The following is a 19,165-nucleotide window of genomic DNA, read 5'->3' on the forward strand; positions in this document are numbered from 1 at the left end:
GTCCCCGCCTGGAGCCCAGGACGAGAGCTCGCTCCGGGCAGCGTCGCCCAGCGGGCAGAGGCAGCGGGTGTGCTCCGGGGCCTCCCTCCCCCCCAGCTCTCGGCGCCCACAAGCTGCCACCTCCCCAGGCGGCCCAGGGAACTCAGCCGGCGCCGGGAGGCGGGGCTGCAGCCGAGCGGGCGCTGCTATTGGCTGCTAGGGCGGCGGAGGAGGGGCAGGGATGCCGTGATTGGCGGGGGCGCGAGCCGAAGGGGGCGGGGCCGCTATATCTGAGGAGTCCCTGTCGCGGCGCAGGCAGTTGGGCTGCTGGAGTGCGGCGCCGCCAAGGACCGGGGAGCCAGCGGCCGGTTGGGCGGGCGAGGGGGTGGCGGGGACCGGAGCAGCGGCCGCAGGGTGCAGGGCCGGTGTCTGCCGGGCTGCAGCCTAGAGAGGCCAACCCTCGTCGAGCCCGGTACTGGGTTCGAGCCTTGCAGCTCCGCGACACCAAAGAGGAGGCGGCCGTGGAGGCAGCAGCGGCCCCAGCCATGCTGTGCTATGTGACGAGGCCGGACGCGGTGCTGATGGAGGTGGAGGTGGAGGCGAAAGCCAACGGCGAGGACTGTCTCAACCAGGTGAGGACTGGGGGCCCCGGCCGGCACCCCGAGGCCGAGGGGCCTCGCAGCGTGTCGGGCGCCCGGTGCCTGCCAGGGGCCCCGCGGCGCTGCAGCGGCGGCCGGGGAGAACGCGCCCCAGGCGCCCGGCTCGAGCCGCCTCCTCCCCGCGGGCGTGGGGCGCGCCGGGCGTGCGTGTGGGGCACGGAGGACGCGCGCGCCCGGGACCCCGGGCGCCGGGGTCGCGGGTACAGCCGGGAGCTGCCACCCCGTCCCCTAACCCGTTACTTTCCCCAAACAAGGTGGACCGGCACACCTGCTGCAGGTGTGCGCGTGATGCCGCCCACGGGTCCCCGCAGGACCTGGCAGCGCCACTCGTGTTCCAGGATAGGGTGGCTCGAGGTAGTCTTGCGTCCCAGGCTCCCTTGTCTCATTCTGCTTCTCCAAATGGCCCGTTCACCTGCTTGGGATTTGCGAGGGAGAGAGGACTTGGAGAGGTTTGGGCTGTCTACTGCTTGGTTGTCTTCAAGCATGTGATTCGATGAGAGTGAAGAAAGGTGCCCTACAGTGCGTGAATGGTTGGAATGGCAGACAGAGCCTTTGATCCCTGTGAAACACCCTGCCTTCAAATCCTCGAGACCTGAGATGTTTGGAAAACCGCTTAGCTGGAAAAAGCTTAGCTGACACTTGTGGCGTCTTTCCTCAATGTGTTTGTTTTTTGGAATCCAGATGGTTAAAATTGTCCAGATAATAAAGCTGCCAAATCAGCTGTGCAGATTGTGCTGTTGGAGGGAATTCCAGAGATCGGATTAAGAGGGAAACTACCCTGTGGCTGCCCCTCCTTCAGCCTTTCTACAAGGCTACTTTGGGGGACTCCTTTTTCTCTACTGCAGTCAGTCATGCTGTTGATAGTCAAGGCAGGACGAGCTTCCATACCAGAGCTAGGTTTCGACATCAGATTTAGAATTTTGTTTCCCCAGTTTACCCGGGGAATGGTAGCACCACCGTTGAACTTTGTAAAAATCACCGGGCAGTTTTGGATACAGACAGCCCTTGGGTCTGCTCTAACTGTGTACCATTTGCTCATCCATGCTGCGTTCATTTTTGTTTTAGGTGTGCAGGCGATTGGGAATCATAGAAGTTGATTATTTTGGACTGCAGTTTACGGGTAGCAAAGGTGAAAGTTTATGGCTAAATCTGAGAAACCGGATCTCCCAGCAGATGGATGGGCTAGCGCCCTACCGGCTTAAGCTGAGAGTCAAGTTCTTCGTGGAACCTCATCTCATCTTACAGGAGCAGACGAGGTAAAGTGAGGCTAAAGTAAACCAATGTCAAATACACCTTTGATTCCTTTTAGAAGGGATCATTGCATCCTCCCAGAGATGTCCCCCAGCAAATTTGTGTTACCAAAGACTGAGTTCCTCATAACTTAAGTTGGTTTCCTGTATTATACTCTATTTGTTGAGGTGAAGAGGGGGCTGCATAGTTGGCCTGGGTGCATTTTCCAATTCTTGTTTTGTTTTTTGTTGTCTTTATAAACTTACTGGGAGAAAAGGGTTGAAATCTTAACAGACAAACAAAAAGAAACAGCTCTGAGACTGACTTCCTGATAGCAGCATCTCATGCCCTATAGTAACCTCGCCTGAGTGGTGTTATTACAGGTCACTGTAGACCGCTCTAACCGAAAGCAGGAAACAGTTCCTCTTGGGTTACTTAAAACTTAGTCAACTTCTTCAGCCTAGTATCAGATTACAGTGTGTAGCAGAGAGCTCTGGCTTCATGCAGAATTTTAAAAGTTTTTAAGTTTTATGAAAACTTAATGAAAGAACTCTTTGAAGGCCATTGTAACTGAATTCCACCCCACAGATAGATTAAATATGTCTGTTGTTTAGACTGCTGAATTTCTCTGTTGTTAAAAAAATAAACAATAACCCCACCAATAGTGGCAGACTAAAGCCTGAGGTCTCCTTTTTCAGATACTGTGTTCCCTCTGGACTGATACTTTTTCTTAAAGATGTTCCCAACAAGGAAAGTGATGTTTAATATTTACTGCTGAAATGCAGAGACCTAAATCTTACAGCGGCATGTCAAGTAAAAAAAATGACTGCCTTCAAAAATGTAGCGAACTTTGGATCTAAGCAGCAGTGTTTTTCATAATCCTTTGACTTGGAAATCTGCCATGCATGTGAAAAATGTGATTCTGAGAATTTTGAATAATGATGAGTGAGCAAAATCCCCTAGGAGTTTTTAACATGTCATTCTTTGTTTGTTTATTTGTTTGTTTACCAAAGAACTGATAGAAATGTTTTATAATTATTCATTTGAATTTGAAATCTCTTATTTGCCTTGCTATGGAGCTTTAAAGATTGAGGAAATCTTTAATTTACTTTCTCAAGGAAGGTAGCATTTTGAATTCTTAGTGCTTCTTAAAATATCTCACAAAATATTCAAGTCATTCCGTGCTTAACAATGTTTTAGTTGTCTTTATTAATCAGATTTTTTATATAAAGCTAATTAATGAAAGCTTGTACTTTACACTTCATGACTTGCAGTTTAGTAAAAAAAAATTTAACATTGGATTTTTCATTATATAGTCATAATTTAATTTTATAGTTACTTTAGGGTCTCCCCCTTATTTTGATGACACAAATTGAGTTTTTATATCTGCAGAAACTCAGAGACCAGATACTTTATTTAAACAATGGATGTGATAATAGCATAATACATTTGTACTATGAAAGCATTCATACTGTATAATTAAGTACTAGGTGGTCTCTACTAGGTCTTTCCTGTAATTGGGTCAGTACAATGATCAAATCCATTTTATTCATGCAAGAAAGAGAGACATTTTATGAATTAGAACTTGAATCAAATTTCCTCTCTTGATTTTTCTTTTCTTGACTCAATTGACTTTGACTCTTGAGATTTATAGTTAATAGCACTCAAAGAGTATGTCTAGCTAGTTTGACTGGGTAATTTTAATTGATTTTATTTCCTTTTTCAAATCCTATTGAAAGGTTAGTGTGATATAAGCTTTCAATTTGCTTTTTAATATATTAGTGAATTTTGCTTGTGTGTGTGTGTGTAGGATTGGCTAAAACAAATCTCTAATAAAATGCCCCCTGAGGTTTATTCACATTCTGCTTTAATAACTTGATAAAGTGATTTGTAATTACCATTTATACCTTTCAATTAGGGCAGCAGAAGTTGTACTAGGTCCAGTTTACAATTAGCATTGTTTTTACATGCATGACACTGAAGAACAAAAACACTTATTTCCCCTTAATGATATTTTAGTAAAATAAAGCTTGTTGATAAGCTTTTTGATATTCCAGCTTTTGTTATAAAACTCTGTGAAAATATAATTGATGTGCTTACGTATTGAGTAAATGCAGCTGTGACAATCCAGTTATTAGAGTTGATGTTTTTACTAAGTCAAGTCATGAGGGTGCATTTAGCATACCGAAAGCGGCTGGACAGTTTATTAAGTGGTTCTGAAATATTCTGGCTTTTAGTTGTCCTTGGTGGACAATTAAGTAGCCTGCTCAGGGTAGAGCAGTTAACATACTAGTCCACATCAGATTACAGTAGCAAGCAGGAAGGCCTGCTTATCATGGAGAGCCCTGGGACCCAGGCAGAAGCCTGTGTTCAGGGTCCCACTGTGTCATTAACTACCAGGCCTGAGCCCTGCTGAAAGCCCAAGAAGAACAGCCCCTGAATGCCTCCTCTCCATAGCTTCCCCACTTTGCCTCTGCTTCATCTGTATTATTTTCTTAATGTTTTCCTAAGTATATCCCTTTGAAGACAGAGAAAACATATCTGGTATTGGCTTGGCTTGGCGGGTAGGGTTAATCTGGTCTCTGATTTGGCCTCAATTTAGATGTGGTCCTACCCATATGGTTGTTTGCCTCAAAAGTAAAGGGAGAGTCCTGTTGAGCCTAGCTGGCACCATTCAGAGATGGAGACAGCAGGTCTTTTCAGCAGATGTTTGCGGTGCTGTTGATTTAAACAAAAAGTGAAGCAAATTAATGTATTCTGGAAGTAGATCTGAAATTATAACCATCGTGGAAATTTTTGCTCTTCAAAGGCTTTCATTTATTCATAACTATTCTGAGTGAATTTTGCCAACATTTTCAAATCCAGAAATTAGAGAGGTATGTGCTTCATCTGAGTGTTCAGGGACACACTCTAGTCCTGGACGTTGCAGTTCTTCAAGACTTCAGTGATGCCAGCTGTGTCAAGGCTGACGAGTCCCCTGTTCAGTCCCTCCTGACATTCTGGCCCCAGCTCCAGTCATTAGTGCTGCAGCTCCCAGGAGACTACACACCCCCCAGACATCCTGGGTCTTTCCTTTGTAGCATTCATGAGCTTATAGCACCACGTTTACTTACGTGACAGTTGTTTATTGTCAGTCACTCTGATCATCTAAATTCCATTGACATGGATCAACATTGCATCTCCAGAATCCAGCAGGTACTAATGTATAAGACAATTGTTCAATCAGTGAATTTAGAATTTAGAAATAAAAATGGGATTAACCAACATAAAGTTTCTTATAGATACTGTAATGTTTTTGTTTGCTTCTGTAGATAGAAAAAAGAATAGTTAAATGTCACCATTAAAAAATGTCACGTGGTATTCCTTTCTGTTTAGTGATGGCATTCCTCGCCTTCCTCTTTGGCCCCCTCCACCATATTCCAGTACACCAGTTTATTGGCTGTTAGTTCCTAATCTAAAATGGACAGCCATTCCCCTGGACCTTTTCTGATGTTCAGTAGTTTTGTTTCTGTTTTCTATATTCTTTGTAAGACATGGGGTTTCCTTCCCTGGGTTGCCCCAGCTGGGCTCAAGCAGTCCTCCTGCCTCAGCCTCCAGAGCGGCTGGGGCTGTAGGGGTGTGCCGAGGTGCCTGGCTCAGATGATTTTAAGCTACAGCCTTACTTTATCTAATTTCAGCCAATTTATAGTCTTAACTACTTATTAATTCAACTTTTTTTCCTGTCTTCCAACACACACAAAAAAATCACATAGACATATAGAAATCTAGGAAAGATGGCATCATGGAACCCAGAGAAAATGCCATGTGACAACTGTGGGCAGATATGAAAGTGATGACTTTAATCCAGTTCAGAGCAGAGTCTGATTGGCTCTAGCTAGTGCCTGTAAATCATTCTTGGATCCTTTCCTAACTTGTCTGTTGGTAAAAGATGCTTACATAATTCACTGTGATATGGGTGGGTCAGTTCTGTAAGAAGCAGTTGCAGCAGTGTGTATATACGATAAAGGTGTAAAGGTGTCGTTTATGTTCTTGAATCATGCATCTACCAAAGTAGATAGCACTTTTTTTCTTTCTCTCTCACTTTTTTTTTTGCATTCCCAGACACGAAACAGGCCCCAGAAAAGTAAAATTGGTGAAATCTGACATGTGTGTATTTCCAAAGAAAGTATGGATTGGATTTCCGTATTCTGGCTTACCTATTCAGTTTTTTCTTTTTACTAAGACTGTGTAGGATGTTTGCATTATTACATGGTAGTTATTTAGTCAAAGAATTCCATCTGGACACCTTCGGTCTCTTTGAATTTCTGATATTTATGTGTTAGCATGAAGTAGTCAAATAACTTTCTTAAAAGGCATTTAAATTAAAATCTAATTACTTAGAAGGCACCTAGTCAGACTCAAGGTGACCCACGTGGGGCAGTGGCAGGAATAGCAGATGGACTCTTTCTCTGCTGTCCTCTTGCAGCCTGGTCTCAGCCCTCTTCCATACCAGCACCAGGACCTGGCAAGTAACTCATGATCCAAAGGCGTTGAAGAGGTGATGGGTTCTGAAAGCCCCTTGGCTGGCCCTGCACTGTGGAAGAGCACTCTCCTGACCAGCCTAGGGAAGGAGGTGGCAGCCAGAGCTTGCTGGACTGCCGGGACTGGTGCCTGGCAGGGACTTACTGCGAGACAGTAAGTGGTTTCCAGAAGTGCAGGTTTGATGCTGTCCAGTGGTGGTCCTCTTCTAGTGGGGCTGTAATTGGCCTTGAAGTTGGCAGTGCCCTGTGGCCGCTCTCCACTCTTCACGGCTGCAGGGCCAGAGGAAGAACTCACACCTCAGTCGTCTGGCTTTGTGTTTTGGGCTTTGAGAAGAATCTCCTTACGTATGAGTAGAGAGATAACTTGGTCAGAATGTGGTAATGATTTACTCATGGAGAACAGAGGTGGAGTTCTGAATCTTGACCCAGCTAGGATTTTCTCAGCCTCTTTTCATGAAAAATTTCAAGCATACGAAGGCCTTCCCAACCGACATTCATACAGTCCGGCCTAGACTCTACTATTAAGTTTACTATGCACGCCTTATTGTGTATGTATCCTTTTTTTCTTTTCTTTTTTTTTTTGTTCTTCTACCCATCCATCCATCTTTTTGATGCATTGTCAAAATAAGTTGTTGTAAGTATACTTTCTCCTGAGTACATGACTTTCATTGACTAGCACTCCCTGTTTGCAGATAGTTCTTTTTTTCTTTTGATGCAAAATTTGCATGAAGTATATAAATCCTAATAATACTGCTTATTAAGTTTTGACAGATAAAACTAAGGGTATTTTAATGCTGTTTTGGATTTATTTTTGTATATTTATTTTTCTATTGCAGTTCTGGGGATTGAACCCAGGACCTCATGCGGGCCAGGCAGGTTCTCTGCCACTGAGCGGCTTCCCCAGCCCAGTGTGTGCTCCTGTGTCTCGGTCTTTTGTTCGTCATGTATTCTTTTAGATCTGTCAATATTGATGTGTGTATCAGCAGATCGTCCCTTTTTATTGGTGGATGGTACTCCGTTTTACGAATGTGCTACTGTTTGTTGATCCATACTCCTATTGATGAACACCTGTTTTCCATGAGCAAAGCTGCTATGAACATTCTAGTACGAGTTATTTTTTGTAGACACATGTGTTTTCATTTCTCTTGAATAAATACCTAAGAACAGAGTAGCTGGGTCATAGAGGAGGTAATGGTTTGGTTTTATATGTAACGGCCAGGCCTTTCCCCAGAGCATGTAGTGGTAGAGTGCTGTAGTTCTAATTTGCATTTCTCTGATTAATGATGTTAATCATTTTCATGTACTTATTTGCCTATCCTAAGTCTTCCTTTGTGACATATCTATTCAAGTTATGTACCCATTCTTATTGTTGGCTTTTATTTTCAAAATGTGCAATTTCTTTATGTGTTCTCAATCAGTCATTTGTCAGATATAACTTTTAAAAATATGTCTTCTCTGTGGCTTGCCTATTTTCCTATGCCTTTTGGTGAGTAGGAGTTTTTAACTTGGATGAAGTCTAATTTACCCATTTTTTTCTCTTCTGTGATGTTTGCTGACATGTCCTAAGAAACCTTTGCCATCCCCAGTCATGAAGATTCTCTTATGCTTAGCTCTCAGAGCATTACAGTTGGGCTTCTACGTGCAGGCCTGAGATCCATCTTGAACTGATTTCTGTTCTGTTCTAAGTAGAAAATGAAAAAAAAAAAAAAAAAACAACTCATAGCAATTCTGTTTTGATTTAATAATTTAAAAATATAACTTGGCAGTTAGAGTTTGGTGTAAAATAAACCGATGTGGTTAAGTGAGTCATTGGACAGGGGTGTGGGAGGTGGGATTGCGGTGGGGTCTGACTGAGAGAGGGACAGTCTGGACATAGCCAGGGTCAGTGGTGGGTCTCAGGGAGAAATACAGTTCAGTTACTGGTAACTGAGCTTTTAAAGATAGCTCTTAAAGATAGCCTCTTTTAAAGAAGTTTTTGGTTAGTTACTTAATTCTGAGTGTAATAATGCGCCTGGATGTGATTATTTTATACTTGTCCCGAGAAGCTCTTCAGAATGCTGTAAGATAACTAGAGGGTGGAACAGAGTGGCCTCGGAGTAGCCTCAGCCCCAGCACACGCAGAGTCTCAGTTGGGTTGTAGAAAGCTCTGCTCTGGGGACCTGGTGATTGCTTTAGGGGTAGCCAGTGTTCGCAGCAGAGTTCTCTGGTTAGACACTCTGGAAAGATAAATGATTTAACTTTATTTCTTAACACTATCAAAGGCATTAATTTTAAAAGGAGGCAATTTACAGTTATTTGAAATAAAAACATGACACTGTATGATCCTTGAAATTAAAATCGAACATATCTTTATATTCATCCCACCAACCTTCCATAATGCTGGAGAAGAGTGAATTCATTTTAAACATGATGCCAGGCATGGATTAGCCAGAATGTTTCACCCTGGGCTCCGAAATGTGGGCCATATATTGAAAATATCCATTTTCTTAGTGACTAGTAAAACTTACAGAATGAATTTCAAAGTAGAACCCCAAGAAAATTTTTAAAATGCAATTGAGCTTCTATATTCACAGGACAGGTTCACATGTGCTTGCTTGTGTCGAAGAACATTGTCTCTTCTCAGAGGCTTTCTTTCTGTTGTGGTCTAGGATGTCCTCTATGTTGAATAAACATGTCATCACTTTCAGTCTTTTGTTTAAAAAAAAAATCACTGCAGGCATGACTTCTTTGACTGCATCTGCTTGTTTTGATGTTGTTGGTAACCTTTCACCCAGTTCACAAAAAAAAAAAAAAAAAAAGAGAGGGCAAAATCCAGGAGCCAGCCAGACCTTCCAGGCCAGATGGCAGAGGGGAAGATAATGGGAGCAAAAGCCTGAGTCAAAGGCACTCTTAAACATGTCGCTGTCAGGGAATTCCTTACTGGAAACGCGGGTCAGCTCTCCCTCCTCCTTCCTGCAGTCTCCTGATGGCTCCTCCTAGTGGCTGACCTTGGTTGCCACCCCTCCCCCTGCACACACTCCCCCACCCTGGGTACTGTCCTGAGAGTGCACCCTTGTCACCCAGTGGCCAGTTTGTGGCTCTGCTCTAAAAGCTATAAGTTCCTTTAGAAGTGTCCATTCTGTAACCCTGGCCCAGGGCTGGGCACAGGGAGGGCGTGACACATCTGATGAAAAGGTGGCTTTGCAGCTATGAAACGGCAAGATGCAGGAAGGGCCAGGTAGAAGGGCTGTAGACAGCAAGGAGGGCTTTCATGCTTACAGGTGTGCTCACGTGCAGCCTGGACTGTGTAGGAAACCCCGCCCCACCTTTGTCTATTTCTGACCCATATACAGAAAGGACCAGCACTCCCGTCAGGCTGCTGCCCTGTTGATATCTGGTCACTTCCTGCTGCTTCGCCTCCGACTTGGCAGCTCTCTAGAAGTAGGCATGGGTAGTTTAGAAAAAGAAATGGAATCAAGTTTGAAGCTCTCATTTTGCAGGCTACACTTCCTACTTCATAAGACAGGAAGTAGTTTCTAATTTTATACCAGGAAAATAAGTTCAAAGAGGCCTTTAGGAAAGCCGGGATTGATTGAGAAGACTTGGTCGGCAGTGCTAACCTTCAAATCTTTTCTCGCACAATTTCTTCTTGAACCTACGTTCAGCCGGTGGTTTCCTAAAAGCGCTCCTGATGGACAGACGGGTATGTTAGCAGGATGAAGTCGGCCCAGGGCCATCTGAAAGGCCTCCAAGGGCTGGAGCCGTGCTGTGACTCCGGGTTTTGTGGGAATGCTGGGACCCGCTATTCTAAAGCCAGGTTTGGGGGGTTTTTTGTGTGTGATTGCTTTGCCTCAGCAGGGGCCCTTCTCAGTGTAGCAGTATGTCAGAAATACTTTAAAGACTAACAGATGTTTGGGTTAATGAAAACCATGTTTACCCTCCTTCAGTGCTGTTGTGCATTCTTACTGTGGTGTCTTACGAGGGCTTTGAATAAGGAGAAAACTGCAGTACTTGGCAGAGTTTGATCATCTTAAATATTTTGTTATCGTTATTAAAGGCACGAAAGATTGGATTTGAATGTTAAGGCAGATGGTGGCTCTGTCAACCTGACATCTTGGGGCTCCTCATGTTTGAAGCTCTCTTTCCTCCTCTTCCTCTGCCTGGAATGTCTCGCACAGGTGGCGTGTATGAGCAGACAGCCCAGCCGTGGGGCTGGAGGAAGGCTGTCACCTTGGTGGAGGGGGCACTGAGCTTACCTGGTACCTAAGCATTACCAGCGGCCATGACTCACTTATTAATGGGAGGGGTTTGTGGCATTAAGCACTTTTCAGAGGCAACCACAAGTCATCTAAGTAAGGTTAGGGCGCCGCATTGCTGGGGACAAATTTTGTAACTTAGGCCAACCTTTTCTGTGAAAGTGTAGAGACTCTTTCCAGAATTTTGGGCAATATGAATTTCCCAGGAGTTTGTAATCTTAATTTCCCCAGAACTTTGTGAGTGTGATGGACAAGCCTTTTGATCCTGTAGACTGGTATCGTGCACAGTTAGGCCAGGCTCAAACAGAACAAAACTAAGGTTGGGACATCAAATAATCACAGATACCTGCAGCTGTACCTGTGCCTATGAAGCTCTTTGAAGTCAACTTCGTGCAGCTGTCTAAACCCGCCAACAGTTAGGATACACCCAGCCCTGTGACAGGAAGAGATGGTGTATATCCAACATCGACCCCAGGCATCCAGGAAGAGCAGCCATCAGGACAGAGGGGACAGCAAGACCAGGGTTCCTAAGCACAGGAATTGTCCCTTTCCTGGGCACAGCTGCTGGAGGACATGATAACATCTGTGGTTGGAAAGCTGGGGACAGCAGAGGAGGCTGGGTTTCAGGCCACTATGGTGCTTCCTTAGCAGACAGTGGGGACCCCTTGAAGGATCAGAGTAGAGAACTGGCAGCCTGCAGGGGGGGCTGGCAGAGTCTGGAGGAGGGAGCCTGTGGGAAGCTCTGTGGTTGAGCTGCGAACAGGACTGATGGCTGAGGAGGCACAAGGGACGATGGGTGATGGAACTGGTCTAAAGGGCTCTCAGAGGCTGTTAGACAGGTGGAGGTGGGCGACTGGGTAAATGTGAGTCTGGACCTACTGGAAGGAAGAGGAGCTTGGTTTCCAAGGAGCCGAACTCGGGATGCTAATGAACTTCCCAGGTGAAGTCTGGGGGCAGGTGTGATTCTTGGAAATGGGGGTTGTGTGAGTGAGCTGAGGCTCATAAAGTTCCTTAAGATTGTATCAGAATTCATTTCAAGATAGTTTTTCTGATGAAGATTCTTTATTTTAAAACAGTGCAGAAACTTGTGAGTATTTTACATGTTGTGACCTGACTGCTACTGAACTTGTCTTTGTTAAATGTCCTGTTTGGGTCACAATTTTTATTCCAGAGAAAGTTCGTCTTAATGTTATTTTGTCTTAATGTTCATGATTAAGAGGGGTTTATCATGGTAAGTGTATTCAGTGTGATTTTTCTAAATTGATGTTTTCTTTCCTTAAAAGGCGAGTACTTGACTGTGTAATTGCTCCGCAGGTTGTATTTATCCTTGTGTCTGTTTTCTGTGGTACTGGGGATGGAGCCCAGGGCCTCCTACTCGCCAGGCAAATGCTGCACGGCCAGCCGCCCCCCGCCCAGCAGGTTGGGTTTGATGTGCAGTGATTCTGCAGTCTGACCTCGTTCGAACCTCTCTTACAGGCACATCTTTTTCCTGCACATCAAGGAGTCGCTCTTGGCAGGCCACCTCCAGTGCTCCCCAGAGCAGGCTGTGGAACTCAGTGCCCTCCTGGCCCAGACCAAGTTTGGGGACTATAATCAGAACACTGCCAAGTATAACTACGAGGAGCTGTGTGCCAAGGAGCTCTCCAGTGCTGCCTTGAACAGGTGAGGCTGCCCGGGCCAGCGCGGAGGGCCCAGGCTCTCAGCTTGACAAGAATGTCCGGGAAGAGAGAACCTGTGGTGCAGCTCATGTGTGAGGGGGGCATTGCACATTCTAGCCAGGTGTCTTCTGGATCCATTAGCTGTTTCTTTCAGAAATTTACAAACACAAAACAGTTTATACAAACAAATGCCTTTATATGAAATGTTACACATAATGAGAATTTCTTAAACATCTGGCTTTTTAAGAACTTAGGTCTCCTACAGTGAAAAGTCTATCGTGTGTATTGGTGTTTTCTTCATCCCTGCAGGAATGAGATCAGGAGTCCTAATGGGCATCTTAGTTACCTAGTCCTGCATGACAAGGGACCTCAAACTTGGTGGCTTAAAACAACAGCATTATCTCTGTGACAAGAGGGTCCAGTTTGGGAATGTAGCCATGGCTACTCTCATGGGCTGCCCTCAGGCTGCTGGAGTTTGGTCCTGTGAAGGCTCAGCTGAGGGAGGACCCACCTCCAGGCAGCCCCTGTGGAGTGCTGGCCAGCCTCCCTCCCTGGCCCCCCGAGCTCAGGAGAGCTGATCTCAGAGTGAGTCACATTTCATGAGTTCTCCGTATCCTGTTCACTGGCAGCCAGTTGTGAATCTAGCCCACACTCAAGGGTGTGAGGAGGCAGGACCACCAAGGGCCACCTGCGAGGCTCTTCTGCCACAAAGAGGCGATAGCACTCATCTTCTTCAGCTGCAGATGACCCGATCGATCCCTTATAATGCCAGAGTCTAGTGAAGCTTATGAAGTATGTTAGACAAAGGCAAGAGGAGGTCCACACATAAATTCTTCTTATGTATGTTTTTAGAGATTTTCCATAAATCTTTCAATTCATCCTTATCCAACATCCCCCAAAGTGTTCTCGACTGAACAGTTGATGGTTTCCATCTTGAACAGTGTCTTAGAAGTATTTTATGTGGTAATTCTGCTAAATAAATGAAACATCATGGTTTTGTGACTCACAGATGACGATGACATGTCCTTACTAGTGAAGACTGTGCAGGTTGGTCTTTGGATGTGTCCCTCTGGGTAACCCCACCTTCTCTTGTTCTGCAGCATCGTGGCAAAGCACAAGGAGCTGGAGGGCACCAGCCAGGCTTCGGCCGAGTACCAGGTTCTGCAGATCGTGTCTGCCATGGAGAACTACGGCATAGAGTGGCACGCTGTGAGGGACAGCGAAGGGCAGAAGCTCCTCATTGGGGTGGGACCCGAGGGAATCTCAGTCTGCAAGGAAGACTTCAGCCCCATTAATAGGTAACCGGGCGTCTGGGCGCATTGCAGCTCTCGACATGAAATCAGGAGGTGGGGAGGGACGAGGCAGGCAGTCCTCCCTGAGGAAGGAGATGCTCCACTGGGGTCTTCACATTAATTACTCGGGTCTTAATGGCCATTTAATTGGTGTTGACCCACAGTGTGTTTATGTGGTAGTGTTTTTCAAATAAGTTCACTGCCATGAAAATCTCTTTCAGTCCCACACCCAAAACCTGCTCCAGTATTTCACATTGCGGGACTGCTCTCCGGCCTGCCTGGGTGTTGGGAACAAGGGTTATGGGGTTGTTCCAGATTGAATGTCTGATTTTCCTGCTGCGTCGTGGGCAAATGGGGACCCTCCTGAGGCTCCTCCTGGGCCGCTCACTCTGCCTTCCTGTCTCCTAGGATAGCTTACCCTGTGGTGCAGATGGCTACCCAGTCAGGAAAGAACGTGTACTTGACAGTCACCAAGGAGTCTGGGAACAGCATCGTGCTCCTGTTTAAAATGATCAGCACCAGGGCGGCCAGTGGGCTCTACCGAGCAATCACCGAGACGCACGCGTTCTACAGGCACGTACCACGGGGCACTCGAGAGCTGGCTCTGTGCCTCGGGAATGTTAGGTGACATGTGGCTTTCTGTGGTTTCATCTTGTGCAAATCAAAGAAGTGGGAATGCTTTGGGACATCTTGTCTCTGTGGTCACAGTCACAATGGAGTGACTAGAGTCCTTATCAATAAAGTTCCATTTCCCCACAGAAAGTGCATCCGCGTGGGCTGCGCAGCTTCTCCTGCTTCTCTCACCTTCCTCTCCTACCCACCCCTCTCCTGAGGGGCCCTGGGCGGCTGGGCCTGTTCTGCTACAGCTTTGCCCTTTCTTGGCAGAAGGATGACAGGTCATCTTGCCCTCCCGGGAGAGGTCCTGCCCGGAATCCTCACTACCGACACACTGAGGATTTTTAAATAACAATATTGATCCCCTCATTCTAAAGGGTATTTTGAAGCCGAGTTGTGATTGGACTAAAATATCCGGAAAAGTGAAGCCAAAAAATTTAAATGGTAGAAAGCCTTAAAATATTTTATTTTAAAATAGACCTACAGATTGTGGAGCAGAATGGACAAATTGTCGGCATTTTAAACACAAAAGCACACGCTTCAAAGACAAATGTCCTTTCTCTTCCTCAAGCTGCTGTGGACTTCAGCTCATGCCCTGGAGACAGAGCAGAGGGTCACTGCTCCGTATTGCTGGGTGTTCATAGGAGGGACTTGAACAGTACAGAGGTGGAGTCGTTGGGCTGTTTGGCACGCACAGCGAGGGAAGAGCCTGCTCCCAGGCCTGCGCCAAATGTCTGTGGACACGACCTTCGTATTGGCAGCAGTGTCAGGAGGTCTGTTATGCATCTGCCCTGGCTCTTGGGCATTAAAGCAGATGTTCCATCTCTCCTCACAGGTGTGACACAGTGACCAGCGCCGTCATGATGCAGTACAGTCGTGACTTGAAGGGCCACTTGGCATCTCTGTTCCTCAACGAAAACATTAACCTCGGCAAGAAGTATGTCTTCGATATTAAAAGAACATCCAAGGAGGTGTACGACCACGCCAGGAGGGCTCTGTACAACGCTGGCGTTGTGGACCTCATTTCCAGGAGTGACCAGAGCCCCCCCAGCTCTCCCCTGAAGTCCTCAGATAGCAGCATGAACTGCAGCAGCTGCGAGGGCTTCAGCTGCCAGCAGACCCGGGCGCTGCAGGAGAAGCTGCGCAAGCTCAAGGAAGCCATGCTGTGCATGGTGTGCTGCGAGGAGGACATCAACTCCACCTTCTGCCCCTGCGGCCACACTGTGTGCTGCGAGAGCTGCGCTGCCCAGCTGCAGGTGAGGAGCTGGCCTGGCCTGCCTTGGCACAGCCCTGTGTGGTGAGTGCGTGCCCACCAGGGGCTGGCCAGTGCAGCGAATGCCACTTCTGCCTGGAAAGGTCGCTGTGCTTGGTGCCTGAGGGTATAGCATGCTGTTTTCACCAGCAGAATTGCTCTAAATCGCAGGCTCGTTTCAAGTTCTGGAAATGAGGTCCAGATTCCTAAGGTGGTCTTCAGATCTGGCACCTAGTTGGTGGCTAAATCCAGCCTAGAACGCAGGCCTCCTCCACTGCTGCGTGCTCCTGGGGCCGGCTGACCCCGGGGGACGGTCTTCTTACTTGCCTTGTACTTCAGAAGAATGCTAGGACAGTGCAGTCCTTGCCAACCTTCCCTTGCCCCGGGCGGAGTACCATTCTGATTAATGTGAGGAGTTTACTCTGAGTACTGCCTGTGTCTCTGGATGGGCTCTAAGTCAAACTCATTTTGATATTAATACAAAAAATGAGAGGTGCTCACAGAGCATGTTTTTGTTCTTTTCTACATTTCCTCTTAACTTTTTCACTTGTTCCCTTGCTCAGAAGTGTCAGCTGAAGATCACTGTGGGTTTATGTGGCCTAGCCCTAACTGTCACCTCGTCCTTTGGGAGCTGTTTCCAAGTTCCTAAAGGGCTGGAAACCAAGTCCACAGGACCATGGTGTCCTTCCCGAGAGTGGTCATGCTGCGACCATGAGTGATTTTTCCCAGGCGCAGCCATGTACTGGCCTTTTTCTGCCACATTCTGGCCCTTGTACCCAAGTCTGCCTTAGTGCTGGTGAAGGGCACGTCCTTGCTGAGGACCCTAGGAACATAGAGCTGTTGCCTGCGAGCAGACAGAGCCGCCTTCCCAGCCTTGTGGGCATCCACCCGGTCATGGTGGTCCAGGGCCAGTCTGCACAGGGCCTCCTTCATGAGGTGTCATCCTCTACTCTTGGAGGGGCCACACCCTTGGCTCAGTGTGCCCGTGTACAGTTTAGCTGAAAGACCTCTGCAGTTGAAGGCTCAGAGGTCACCGTGGTCACAACTCACTCAGAGCACTGCAGGCAGCAGGTCCAGGGCGGGCACCCAGGCCCTGCAGAGGCGTCTAACCAGTGCTCTTTTCTCTCCAGTCGTGCCCAGTCTGCAGGTCCCGCGTGGAGCATGTGCAGCACGTCTACCTGCCCACGCACACCAGCCTCCTCAACCTCACCGTCATCTAGCCTGTCCTGCATCCATCGACACGCCATATTTCCACAAACTGCACTATTGTAAACTATACAAGGACAACTGTGGAGAGAACCCCACTCCCAACCCCATCTGCCACGCGCATTGAAAAAACACAGAAAAAAGAAGAAAAACCGGAATACAAGTTCTCACTCCAAAACCACATCTGTGTGCAGAACCAACACCCCTGGGGTGGGGGCCTGGAAGACTCTGGAACGTGGACACATTCCTTGTCTTGCGTTTTTTTATGATCAAGTAAAGGAATAGGTAAGGTCTTCTGCGTCAGTTAAGTGGCAGCGTAGCCAAGAAGTGGGTACAAATGACCTCCTAAGTCTCCGCGGTGCATCCCAAGGGAGGCTCCCACCTGCGGCAGGCTTTGTCAGAATTAGTTTTACGAATTTACTTGGTTCTTTTTGTAAGGTCATGGAGAGCGGAACATTTTTAATAGGAACATTTTCTTAAATAGTTGTCATTATATGTCATTTCTGTTTTTATGACTTGTTCAAGAATGACTGGATGCAGGCAGGTCTCAGAGTCCATCCCATGACTCCGGACAGTTTGGCAGCCAAGGTGCAGGTTTCAATGGGACGGGGCAACAGGGGCAACAGACAGCCGGGAGCAGCTCCGTTCTTTCCCTTCCCTGCCCGCTGTGCCCAGGCCTTTGGTACAGATGCTGCCGCTTGGTTGGAGGGTCTCTGGCACAGTCAAGCACTCCTTGGGCTTTGGATTGGTGGGACATTTTAAGATTGGGAAGGGAGAGCTCTTTCCTGGACAGGGAAGCCTGGCTCACCCACACCAGGCCCCGGCACCTGCGAGGTCCCGTCTTCACTCCTGGGCCCTCGCCGCCAGCTTCACCCATGGGTATTGCTGTGCTTGAATGACCCGAGGTCCTCAGCCTTATCATACATTTCTAGATACTGCCTCCTTGTTGTGTGGTGTAGCGGGGTTTTGTTTTGTTTTATTGGTTTTTTTTTTTTTTTTTTTTGGTTTGCGTATGTGCTTTTAAGTAAGTGTTTAGATTTTCTTTGGGTGGATCCCGCCATAGGGTTCTTTGGCTTCTCTATTCTTAGACATATTTTTCACTCCCACTGGGCGTTTTGGAAGCTGGTTAGTTAGCAGGTTTTCAAGGATGTCAGGAAACCTACGTGACCTTATCGGGTGCAATACTAGCTGAGTTAAAGCTAGGAACTACACTGTCACTTTACTGAGATTTCTGAGTATACTTTTCATATTGCCTTAATGTAGCAGTAATGTGTTTATGCATTTGTTTCTTTGCACAGACATTTTGTCAAATATTAAAACTCTACTTTTTTATGGCACATATTAGCATTATAAGCCTTTATTCCAAGAGGTATTTATTTTTTCACTTGTAAAAAAAAATAATGTTTCCACATAAAGAACTCTGTTATATCCTAGAGGACTTCTGTCTTTTATATTCAGGATAATAAAGAATTTAAAGCAAACACAGGTATCATCCTAGTTATTGTCATTTAAGCCATTTTTATTCAGTTAGAAGAAATGAGCAATAACATCGAAGTTGGTATGTAATTTGGTTCTACATGGAATGTTTGAAAATGGTTAGGACATTTGCTCTGAGACTACTCCATTTAGTTATTCTCTCACCTGTGCTTTTGGGCTGGAATCGATAGTCGGTAAGAATTTTATAATGCACACAAGGAGATGAGAAGTAAAAATTGGGCAAAGGCCTGGAAGGGAGTGGTGAGAGGGGAGGGAGGGTGAAAGGGGAGGGAGGGTAAGAGGGGAGGGAGTGGTGAGAGGGGAAAGGAGTGAAAGCTGACACCGCTGGGGTGGGGCCTTCTGGGGGGTCTGGGCCCCAGCAGGGACAAGTCTCAGCTGCAGAGTCCTTCATGACTCCTAGTCTGCTCTGCTGGATCCTGACGCCCCCCACACACTAGTGTGTGCTCATCTGTTTTAGGAAATGCTCTGTGGAACAAAGAACGTGGCAGTGTGTGTGTAACTGATAACTTAGGAAAGCTGGGAGGCAGGGAGATTTGTTTTCTACTATACCTATACTAAGCCAGTCTCTGTCAGTTTCTAGGAATTAACTCATTTATTCATTTCACACATTTATTGAGTACCTACTAAGTGCCAAGTATTATTGAGTTAGAAATTTTTTAAAACAGGAAAAACACACAAAATTTATTATATGTCTGAGGCATGCGAGTAGTACGTCCCAACCTGGAAATTTTAAGACATCAGGATATGAATGAGGGGGGCTGGGAATATAGCTCAGTTGGTAGCATGCTTGCCTCACAGGCACACAAAGTCGTGGGTTCAATCTGCAGTACCACACACCCAAAAAAGATCTGATCAACAGGTGCCCATGTTATATACTAAGCCTGCTTGTCTCTCTGTATAGAAACTAAATAATGTTCAGAGGGGCTGGGGATGTGGCTCAAGTGGTAGCGCGCTCACCTAGCATGCGTGCGGCCCCGGTTCAATCCTCGCACCACATACAAACAAAAGATGTTATGTCCGCC

At 46.6% G+C, this 19,165-nt stretch overlaps 1 protein-coding gene across 1 annotated transcript; it reads left to right on the forward strand.

The window, feature by feature from the left end:
- Positions 1–292: 292 nt before the first annotated feature.
- On the forward strand, positions 293–18,127 carry Mylip (myosin regulatory light chain interacting protein). Its single transcript, XM_078020566.1, has 7 exons — positions 293–611; positions 1,704–1,894; positions 12,100–12,285; positions 13,382–13,579; positions 13,982–14,146; positions 15,024–15,444; positions 16,571–18,127. Exons 1-7 carry the CDS (start codon positions 525–527, stop codon positions 16,658–16,660), a joined length of 1,338 nt encoding a protein of 445 aa, XP_077876692.1. The 5' UTR covers positions 293–524; the 3' UTR covers positions 16,661–18,127.
- The last annotated feature ends 1,038 nt before the right edge of the window (positions 18,128–19,165 follow it).

The sequence above is a fragment of the Ictidomys tridecemlineatus genome, chromosome 8, assembly GCF_052094955.1.
Source record: "Ictidomys tridecemlineatus isolate mIctTri1 chromosome 8, mIctTri1.hap1, whole genome shotgun sequence".
NCBI classification, from domain to species: domain Eukaryota; kingdom Metazoa; phylum Chordata; class Mammalia; order Rodentia; family Sciuridae; genus Ictidomys; species Ictidomys tridecemlineatus.

What these genes read in the sequence shown, in the direction of transcription:
- Mylip (XM_078020566.1), top strand. Translation starts at nt 525, where the DNA reads ATGCTGTGCTATGTGACGAGGCCGGACGCGGTGCTGATGGAGGTGGAG. An exon ending in GCGAGGACTGTCTCAACCAG is followed by an intron (nt 612 to 1,703) that starts GTGAGGACTGGG and finishes TTTTTGTTTTAG; the next exon opens with GTGTGCAGGCGATTGGGAAT. An exon ending in GACTTCAGCCCCATTAATAG is followed by an intron (nt 13,580 to 13,981) that starts GTAACCGGGCGT and finishes CCTGTCTCCTAG; the next exon opens with GATAGCTTACCCTGTGGTGC.